General features: G+C 63.9%; 1 protein-coding gene across 1 annotated transcript; it reads left to right on the top strand.

The window, feature by feature from the left end:
• Nucleotides 1-4,335: 4,335 nt before the first annotated feature.
• Nucleotides 4,336-10,199, top strand: SEMA4A (semaphorin 4A). Its single transcript, XM_075075137.1, is given in 16 exon segments — nucleotides 4,336-4,356; nucleotides 4,358-4,382; nucleotides 4,867-5,007; nucleotides 6,161-6,321; nucleotides 6,447-6,509; nucleotides 6,608-6,706; nucleotides 7,158-7,266; nucleotides 7,379-7,495; nucleotides 7,606-7,736; nucleotides 7,832-8,001; nucleotides 8,081-8,231; nucleotides 8,485-8,674; nucleotides 8,775-8,890; nucleotides 8,980-9,146; nucleotides 9,231-9,343; nucleotides 9,462-10,199. Coding segments are annotated over 16 exon segments (2,382 nt in total). The 5' UTR covers nucleotides 4,336-4,350; the 3' UTR covers nucleotides 10,085-10,199.
• Nucleotides 10,200-10,654: the final 455 nt, after the last annotated feature.

The following is a 10,654-nucleotide window of genomic DNA, read 5'->3' as shown; positions in this document are numbered from 1 at the left end:
GGGAGCTGGCCAGAGGGAAATGGGAGCCCAGAGCAGGGGGCCGGGGCGCAGCCTCGCTCATCTGTGCACTGAGCGTCAGGGTTTCTGCGGAGGCAACCTGGGATGTACGGCTGGGTGGGAGCACAGTTTGGGTATGGCAGACAAACATGGGGGGCACACGCTGGGGACCGTCAGGCTTTTTGGGGGAAACAAACCTCACACAAGGGAGCCTTGGAGCAGTCAGTGGGACGGGGTAGAGCCAGGACTGACCCCAATGTCTGGCAGACACCAGGGTTTACCCAGCTGGGACACAGCTGAGTGAGTGCTGGGGGCTCCGCAAGCCCCACGCTGGCCCCCTCCAGGCCCCTGCGTGCCCGGGGGGATTAAGGTCAGGCTGCCCCGCTAATCCCAAGGGTGGTTTAAGATGTGAATTTATGCCTGCTGCCACCCCACCAAGGTTGCACCCTAAGGTGATGCATGTTGTGGGACACCCACAGAGCACCCCTGGGGAGACCAGGCAGCCTTGGGGTCTCTCCCTTGGGGTCTCTCCCTTGGGGTGGGAGGGCCCAGGGCAGCTCTGCCTCCCCGCAGCAGGCTCCAGCTAAGCCTCCGGCGCCGGTGGGCCGGCAGGCACGAGGCACAAGCTTCTTACGATTCCCAGGCAAAGGCTCCTGACCTCCAAGCCCTGTGGGAACCAGGGCAGCAGAAAGTGGGGAGCAGTCGAGGGGGCACTCGGGCCTGCTCCCCAGCTCTGGGTGGGGCAGGTACCCCCACCACGGGGTGGAAAGGGGCCCCTGGACAGGCCTGTTCAAAAGCTCGCTGCTTTTGAGGGTGTTGATACTGGCACCCCCAGCCGGTGCAAAGCAGCAGGGCTGGAGGCATTCCCAGGCGCTTCATGCATGGCTGTGCAACTGCAGGCTGGGGACAAAGTGACTCACCTGAGGTTGTGCAGGGAAGGCTGTTGCAGAGGGAGGAAGCAGTGATGGCCGGGGATCCTGTTTTCGGGCTCCCCACTCCCACACAGCTGGGAAGGGGAAGGAGGGCAGGTTCCAAAGAAGTGGGATCTGCTGGCACCGGTTGGGCCAGGCTTCCCTGCAAGGGAATTTTGGAGGAGGGGAAGTGCCATCAACCATATTTGGGTCCTGAGAGTGCTGTGGCAGCGCGGGGGTACGCGTGACCTGCGCAGGACCAGATCCTGGCTGCTGATGGTGCCATGGCTGGGCCCCAAACCACCTCTGGGGCCCCCCCAAAGTGAGGTAGCACCGGCAAGCAGAGGCAGCATGGCTCATCCAGGACAGGCGAGGGCGATGGGGGGCCTGAGACAGGGAGGCAGAGGTGGGGGAGCAGGGATGGGGGTGCAGGGATGCAGTGTGGATATGGGGGTGCAGGGATGGGGGGTGAAGGGATGGGGTGCAAGGATGCAGTTGGATATGGGGGAGCCGAGCTGGGGGTGCAGGGATGTGGTGTGTGGATATGGGGGTGCAGGGATGGGGATGCAGGGACATGGTGCAAATGGAGGAAGCAAAGATGGGCAGGAGGGACACGTTGTAATTGGGGGGGGCAGGAATGTGTCAAGGGAAGTGCTGGACGGGACACGTGGGTGCACGGGGGGGGGGGGGTGCCTGCCCACATCTGCGAGGGGCAGCGTGCGTGGGGTGTGCGCGCATGTGTGTGCACGGTCACGCGTGTGTGTGTGCGTGTGTGCACGGTCATGCGTGTGTGCACGTGTGTGCGGGTCTGCGCGTGGCAGCGTGCACGCCGCTGTGCACCCCATCCGTGCCTATGCACGAGCGCGGGGTGCGCAGCCGTGTGTCCAGCTGTCGAGCTCGTCCGTGTGTCCGTGCGTGGCCGCGGCCGGGGGTGCGGCCGGCCGAGGTAAGCCGTAGCCATGGCGACGGGAGCGGGATCCGGTGGCCCCGCAGGGATGCGGGTCCCGCCAGGCCTCCCCGGCCGGCCGGGCGCGGGTGCTGCCACAGGTCGGTACCACCGCCCCGGGAGCGGGACGGGGCTGGGGGCGGGCTGGGAACCCCTTCTCGGCGGCGTGGGGCAGAGCCGGGGCTGGTCGCCATAGTGGGGACGGGCTTGGGGACCCCCCGGACAGCTCCGACACTGCCGGCAGTGACAAAGGGGCTGAGGTCCCAACCCCAGAGAGCCCCCCTGCATCCCCCCACCTTGCATTCTTGCTGGTGCACCCCTCCCATATCCCCCTTTCTTCCTCCCAGCTCTCCTTTGCATGGTTCCACATCCCCTCTACCCTCCAGTTCCCTCCTGTGCATCCTCCTGTCTCTTTCCTGCACTACCCACATCTGTCCCCACCCTTTGCATCCTGCCCTTTGCATTCCCCACCTCTTGAATCCCTCCCCTATCACCCCCCAGATTCCTCCCCTGCATCCTGCCATACCCTTACTGCATCCCCCCCCCCACCCCTTGCTTTCCATCTCCCCCGCACCTCCTCCTGCTCCAGGTCAGGGGGGCTCGAAGGAGCCACCCCCAGTCTGAGCTGGGCTGCCCCAGCCCCTGACTTCTGCCTGGGTGTCGGAAGGATCCCTGCACCCCCCCTATGCCACAGGGATGCTCCTGGGTGGGGGGGACATGGGCAGGGGATTGGGGTCAAGCGGCAGAGATGGACCACATTCTTCCCTGCCACAGGGGGACCCCAGTTCCCAGCTGTTTGGGAAACTGAGGCACAGGGAAAGTGTCGGCAGCCAGGAGATCAGTGCTGATGTGGCCACATCTGCCCTGTGCCATCGTGTCTCACCATGTTGAGCACATGGGCTGGGTCTGGCTCTGTCCCAGGGCAGGTTAAACCGCTCTTTGGAAGGAGGATGTGTGTTTATTGGCAGCATAATATTCCCCAGCTTAGAGGGAATCTGGAGAGAGGGTGGGGCAGGGGACCAAGTCCCATGCACCCATGGCCATGGCGAACCCAACAGCACCAGGGAAAACTAAACCACCCCAGTGTTGAGAGGCCCTTGGTGATGCTCACTTCCACGTGCCAAATCGAGCACAGGGAGGCTGTAACGCTCCCCCTTCCCCATATCCCCAGCCAGAGGACCCAGAAAGGAGGAGGGACAGGGCTGTGATGGAGCTTCAGCTCCCCATGCTGCTGGAGCAGCCTTGAGGCTGCTCTCGCTTCACACCCTGTATCAGAGCTGGCTCACACCAGGGGAACACTCTCCAGGGGCTTTCCCCAGGCCCGCCATGGTCCCCATGAGCCTTCAGCCTTGCTGAGAAGCCTCAGCTCCCTTTCCCATCCCTCCTCCTCCTCTGCCGGCCCCAGTGGCTCTGGCCCAGGGCAGAACAATGCAGCTGGTCCAAGCCTCCGTGCGGCCCCATTTCTCAGCCAACCCTTCGCCAAGTGGGAAATCCGGTGCAGAGTAACCTAGTTTCTGTACTTACAAGGAGCTTTCTGTCCTGGCCAAGCAAGGTGGCGGGGAGAGCGCTGCCCTCCCAGGGCTTGGTGTCCCAGCAGGCAGATGGTCACACTGGGGGAGGCAGGTAAGGAGGCCCCGACAGGGCAGGATGCTCCTTAGCCTTGTCTGGAGCAGGATATTGGGGTACCTCACATGTGGTTATGCTGTTGGGGGGGACCCCAGGGCTTTGGCTTCAGTGGGTTTCTTACCCACAGCCATCCCAGAGCAGCCTGGAGTAGAGGATGGAGCCCCTAGGGAGCCTGGCAGCCAGGACAGCTGCGGGCTGTTTTTTGCAGTGATGCTCAGCCTCATGGGGCTGTTTGTGGGGGACGATGCTCGGCCCTGGGGGGGCTGTTTGTGGGTGCAATGCTCAGCCTCATGGAACTGTTTGTCAGGGGCGATGCTCGGCCCCAGAGGACTGTTTGTGGGGACGATGCTTGGCCCTGGGGCGGGGGGCTGGTCAGAGGGGTGATGCTCAGCCCCAGGTGGTTGTTTGTGGGTGTGATGCTCAGACCCACGGCTGATCCTCGCAGTCAGCAGGAGAAATTACGTTGCTTTTCTTGTACCCCAAATATTTCCCCAAAGCCAGGAGGGGAACCCAGGCATCCGGGCACCCCAGTTGGAGGAGCAGAGCGCTCCAGCTCCCATCCCAGCTCCCTCCGCCAGGCTTCGCTGCCCTCCCTGTGGGGATGCAACGCAGGCAAGGCGGGAGCAGGCGCCCGCTGCCCCAACCTGCTGAGGCTCGTCCTCTTCCAGCAGGACTTTCTGGTTCCCGCAGTCCCTGGCGGGGCCACGCTGGGCTGGGCTGGGCTGCAGCGAGCCCTGCCACGAGCCGGGCTGGGAGCCTGGCAGCACAGCTGGACCTTGGCGGGGTGCTGGGCATGGGCCCGCGAGGGTCTCCAGGCCACAGCCCCCTGTGGCCAGGTGCCTGCCGGGTGCCGATGCTCCAGGGGCGGAGATGAGCCAGCTCTGTCCTCACCCGCCAGAGAGGTAATGCTGCTTGTTGGGGACTCGGTGGCTGCCTGCAAGGGGTCCCAGGGACCACACGGTTCTTGAGATGTTGCTCTTTCCCCATTGCTTCTGGCAAGGGCTGCAAGAGGGGGGTGTCCCATCCCACCCAACCCCCTCCCCAGTTTTATGGACCCTCCGGCCACTGATGGAGCTGCACGGAGGAATTCCTCATGGGGTCGGGCACTCCGGGGCTCTGTTGGGGCTAAAGCAGGAGCATCTGGACACCCCTGTGCTGGGGGGTCCCGGTGCAGTGCGCCCAGCAGGGCATGGGGACCTCTCCGCCTGTGCCGGGGTGGCAGTGGGAAACTCTCACCCATATCTGGGGGCCATGTGCAACTTGAGGCGCCAGGGCCCCACATCCCCCCCCCGCACCGGGTGCTGGCTTCCCCCCAGTCCTCTTTCATTTCCTCTCAGTGACACACAGCCCTGGCAGCACTTGCCCTAACCCTCACCCGTCCTGCAGGGATGGTGCTGGGACGCTCAAGGGGCGCATCCCTGCCGCCCCCCGCCATGCCCGCAGCTGCCCTCTGCCTGCTCTGTGGTGTGGTGATGCCGGTCGCCATGCTCTGCGCCGAGCCCCAGCCCCGTGTCGCCTTCTCCAGCGGTGAGTATGACACTGTGAGAGCGAAAGGGCTGGGGAGGCGATGGGGACAAGCTGGGTTGGGGGGGGACATCGGCTGGGGAGAGCATCCACCTTCAGGGCTGAGCATCCAGCATCAGGGACCCTTGGGCTGCTCTCCATCACAGCCTCCCCATCTCGTTACCCATCTCATTAGCCCTGCGCCAGGCTGGGGAGTGGGGCAGTGGCTACGGGGCTGGGGACAGGTGCTGGTGGCAGCAGGATGATCCAAAAGTCTACGGTGCTGCCGCAGGGGCAGATGTAATGAGGCTGGTTGGCACCCATCTTTGGGAACGGGAGCAGGGTGCGCCCCAGAGATGCTAGAGGGTGCCAGCTCTAGCAGAGCGATTTTGGCACCCACCTGGCACCCAGAGATCTGTGCAGGGCCACCCTGGACCGAGGAAAAAGCTGCCTCCTCGGTGGGACAGGGCACTGTGTCCTGCCTTCGTGTCCAGAGAAACGGCATGTGGCAGAGAGGGGCTTGGCGGTGCTGTGGGACCGTGGCGTTCCCACAGGCAGGAGAGGTCTGTGCCCCCACAGCAGGGCCGTGCCCTCCCGAGGCCCCCGCCTGCGCTGCCACTTCCTCTTCCCCTTCCCCATGCAACTGTTCTGAGAATTACAAAAAATCTCCATTTTCTTTTTCCCTGTTTTGATGGCTGGTGGGGGCAAACAAGAAGCCTGTGGCCCCAGATGTGCTTGAGAGCACCGTGGGGGCTTGTAACCCCCACCCGGGCTGGCATCTGGCTGTGGTGCATCCCCCAAACAGAGCATCGCCCCATGGACACGGCCCCGAAGCATCACGGGCAGAGCTTGCAGCCCAGCACAGAAAATTGCACTCTCTTTCTTACTGGACAGCAAAGCAGTGTGAGAGGGCGAGGGATGTGAGGGCTTTGCAGCCTGGGGACGTCCAGCTCTTGCATGCAGGACCCAGAGGGGACAGGAGGGGAGGTGGGGACCTGGAGGGGGAAGTAGGGATGGCGATGGGGGGCTGTGGGGGAAGCAACGCACCTCATTTCCTACGTGAGGTGACACAAACCACAATGGCAGCCATTGCTGCATCCGCCCAGAGTTGATGCTGGTGGTGGTGCTGGGACGTGCGTGTCTCTTGGTCCCCGTCATCCCCCTTTGCTCATCCCAGGGGACCCCCAACGGACCCTGACCCATTTCAGCCAGGACAACGTCTCCCACTACGACATCTTCCTCCTGCACGAGAGCGAGGAGGAGCTGTACGTGGGGGCGCGTGACCGGGTGCTGGCCCTCACCGTCGGCACCCCGGGCAGCATCCGTGCCAAAGCCTCGGTGAGCAGCGGCCGCTTTTTGGGGAGGTTGGGGGGGTGCCCTCCCCTGTGCCTCTGTTTCCCTGCTCAGGCTGGGCAGTCATGGCCTGGCTCAGGAGCTGTGGGCTTTCTCCTTTCCCTCTGCAGATAATGTGGGGACCCACGGCCGAGAAAACCTCCGAGTGCGCTTTTAAGAAGAAGAGCCAGGATGTGAGACAGCGCCATGGAGGGCTTGGGGAGGGGGAGGGGGAGGTCCCACCGAGCTGCAGGGGTGCTCAGCCCCCACCTCTGATCTTTCACCCCCTCAGACTGAGTGCTTCAACTTCATCCGGGTCCTCGTGGCCCTGAACCAGACCCACCTCTACGTCTGTGGGACCTATGCCTTCAGCCCCGCGTGTACCTACATCGTGAGTGTCCCCCCAGCCAACGACGGGGAGGGGGAGGGGGAGGCCTCCAGGCGTGTTGCGGCATTGCTGTGAGAAGCCACAAAACACTGGCCCGGGAGCACCAGGGGGATGGGGGATTTGAGCTAACTGTATCGCGGGAAGTCCCCTGGATATGCGGTGCTGGATGAACCTTTGCGTTTCATGCACTGAAGGAGCCCATGGTGTTTCTTCTAACCATGGCTGCCAGCAGCTTTTCATCTGCCAGGTCAGATGCAGGTGGTAAACCCCTCACTTTGGGTGCCGGTTCCCTCAGGTGACCGCAGACATCCTGTCCTGCCTCGGTTTCCCCACTTGCTGAGCATGTGGTGAGCTCTGCAGCTTCCCCACAGGCCAGAGGGAGTCCACAGCCATTTCTTGCAAATTTTGGGTTTGTTTTAACTCTGTCAGCTGATTTTTCTGCCCTTTCTCACAGCACCTGGAGAACTTCACGCTGGTGTCCAACAGCAGAGGACAACCTTTCCTGGATGGGAAGGGCCAGTGCCCCTTTGACCCCCAGCACACCTACACAGCCCTGCTGGTGGGTGAGTACGGGGCCAGTGGCCCCCGTGGGTGGGCACCCATCCCTGGGATGGAGCAGAGGGTGATGGCGGGAGGGTCCCAGCCGCGGCTCACCCCCACCCCATCCCCGAGCAGACGGCGAGCTCTACGCCGGCACCATGAACAACTTCCAGGGCAACGAGCCCATCATCTCCCGCTCGCTGGGCAGCCGCACCCTGCTCAAGACAGATGCCTTCCTCCGCTGGCTTTCGGGTGAGCAGGGAGAGAGTCCTTGGGAGGACCCCTGGCCCCCCTCACCCTCCCCGTGCCAGGGGGTGCCTTGTTCCAACTCCTCACCCACCCGCCCTGGCCGTGCCCCACAGCCGACGCCGCCTTCGTGGCCTCCTTCAGCATCCCTGGAGATGACAAGGTCTACTTCTTCTTTGAGGAGACGGCCGATGAGTTTGATTTCTTCGAGCGGCTCCTGGTGCCGCGGGTGGCCCGTGTCTGCAAGGTGGGTGTGGGGATGGTGATGGGACGATGATGGGGGACGCTAGGGGTACCCAGCTCCTGTCTCCCCGGGGCTGAGCATCCTCCCGGCTCCTGCAGAGCGATGTCGGGGGGGACAAAGTGCTGCAGAAGAAGTGGACGACGTTCCTGAAGGCCCAGCTGGTGTGCTCGCAGCCCGGCCACTTCCCCTTCAACGTCATCCATCACGCCTTCGCTCTGCCCCGCCGCGAAGGCGGTGCCGACTTCTATGCTGTCTTCACCTCGCAGTGGTGAGTCCCAGCACCCAGGGGTGCTGCGGGTGCACCGGGGACCCGCATCCTCCCCATGCCTCCCTTGCTGTCCCTGCAGGCAGGCGGGCAGGGCGGGCAGCGCAGCCGTCTGCGCCTACAGCCAGGAGGCTCTGGAAGAGGTCTTCGAGGGCAAGTACAAGGAGCTGAACAAGGAGAGCTCCCGCTGGACGGTTTACAGCGGCCCCGAGATGAATCCTCGGCCGGGCAGCGTGAGTGCTGCCCACCCGGGGGACACGACCCTCCCGGGGGATGATGCTGGTCCCCATGGGGAGGGCTTTATCTGTCCCATTTTGCCCTGTGTGCTTGCATTGGGGTGAGACGGTGTTGCAGGCGGGGTGGGAAGGGGGGGGGGCGTTTCTTTGCACCCAACTGATGCTGGTGCGGGGCAGCCTGGTGGCATGTCCCCCTTCCTCCCTGTGCCTCAGTTTCCCCACGTCAGCACTGACTCCTCTCTCCCTGCAGTGCTATATGGGTCCCTCCTCTGACAAAGCCCTCACCTTCATGAAGGACCATTTCCTAATGGATGGGAAGGTGTCACCCACCCAGGGGAAGCCGCTGCTGGTGAAGACGGACGTCACGTACACACGCATCGCGGTGGATGAGACTCATGGTGTCTCAGGGGCCACCTACCGTGTCATGTTCCTGGCCACAGGTGCATTTACGTGGGGGTACACACAGGGTGCCTGGTCACCCCTCCTACCCCTTCCTTGGCCCCCCCCAAACCACCAGTGATGTCCCCTGTGTTCCCGCAGCGGAGGGTTTCCTGCACAAAGCCGTGGAGCTGCCTGGGGGTCCCCACATCGTGGAGAGCATCCAGCTCTTCAGGACACCAGAGCCGGTGAAGAACCTACTGCTGGCCCCAGGGAAGGTAGGGGATGGGGATGAGCCAAGAGCCCACTCCAAGCCCAGCATGGGTGTGCAGCGGGGAGGCTCAGCCCGATGTCTCTCCCTCCCCAGGGCACCCTCTATGTGGGCTACTCTGGTGGCGTCCTCCAAATCCCGTTGGCCAACTGCAGCCTGCACCGGAGCTGTGCCGAGTGCATGCTAGCGCGGGACCCCTACTGCGCCTGGAACAGCCTCGAGGGCTCCTGCCAGCCCACCCGCGCCGCCACCGCCAAGGACAGGTGAGCTGGAGAGGCAGTAGGGTGAGGATGGGAAGGGGGATGCGGAGGGGACGGGGGATGCTGATGCCGCTCTCCCGGCCGCAGGAGCGCGTGGCTGCAGGACGTCGAGGCGGGGAGCCCAGCCACCATGTGCCACCGCGGGAGGAGCGTGGCCATGCCCCGAGCCTGGGGGGGACAGGAGGATCCTGCCGCACATAGTTGAGTATGGGGACGCAGTGGGACGGGGTGGGGGTGCAGTGGGATGGGGGCTGGAGGGTGGGAGAGGGCTCATGGGGTGCACTGCATCACCCTGCTCTCCCCCTCCACACCCCACAGAGTTGAGCCCCCCGCTTAACGCCATGGTCCACCTGCTGTGTCCGCGCCGCTCCGCTCTGGCCAACTACAGCTGGCAGCAGCCCGGGGGTCCGGGGGCCCGGGGAAACACGGAGCTGCTGCCTGACCACACGCTGGTGGTCATAATGCAACGGGGGACTGCTGGCACCTACAAGTGCCAGGCCACTGAGAACGGCTACACCTGGACCGTGGCTCATTACCAGCTACAGGACCCCAGTGGGGCAGCCCCCCAGTCAGACGAGCTGGCCGAGGAGGGGTTGGCCAGGGGGACCTCAGCCCCCGGCACCCCCCGGTCTTACTGGCCCCAGTTTGTCACTGTCACTGTGCTGCTGGCCGTGACGCTGGCTGCTGCCGCCTGCCTGGCCCTCCTCGCCTACCACGACCAGCTCAAAGCCAGGAGCAAGGTGCGGGGGTGCAGCGCACCCCACAGCCCCTCATCCCAGCACCGGGAGAAGGTACCCCTCAACGGGGAGACTGGAGACCCCCCAGCACCTGTGGTCCCCACCGAGCAGGAGGAAGGTTCCTGCGCTTGCTGCCTCCAGCTCGATGGGGACATCGATCCTGATAACAACACACTCCATGTCCCGGCAGGGGACACGGCGTGATGCCACCGCCGGGTTGGGGAGACTGTGGGGAAGCAATGGGGGGGTGTGGAATATGAATGTGAAGGGGTTTGTTTGGTGTTTTTTTTAATTTAATACACGTGTTTTAATACAAGGTAATATTTTGGGGTAGTGGTGAGGGGCAGCAGGGTGGGATGGGCCTGTGGGGAGGCAGCAAGGGGGTGAGATGAGGCAAGGAGGTGGGATGCGGGGAGAATAGGGAGCAAAGGAAGGGCATGGGGACAGGGGAAGGACGTGGACACAGAGGAGGGACGTAGCCGTGGGGGAAAAGATACAGGGCCAAAGGCAGGACTTGGCCATGGGGCAAGGACGTGGGGCGGGGATGGGCAGAGTTGGTGGATGTTGGCACTAGTGTCGCCCCAGGAAAAAAACCCTGGGATCCATAAAAGCTCCAAAAGGGAGAAAAGCTGAGCCTGGATGGGGTCCGTGGGCCAACCCCGCAGGCACCCACCCTGCACTGCCAGACCTCCCCACCCCACTCCCACCTACCTGGGTGCTGGGGGGGGACACCTCATCACCCTGACCCCGGACAGCCGTGGTGGTGGAGCCCCC

The sequence above is a fragment of the Phalacrocorax aristotelis genome, chromosome 25 (genome assembly GCF_949628215.1).
Source record: "Phalacrocorax aristotelis chromosome 25, bGulAri2.1, whole genome shotgun sequence".
NCBI classification, from domain to species: Eukaryota; Metazoa; Chordata; class Aves; order Suliformes; family Phalacrocoracidae; genus Phalacrocorax; species Phalacrocorax aristotelis.
Note: the sequence above shows the minus strand (reverse complement) of the source record. Positions and strands in the feature narration are given on the sequence as shown.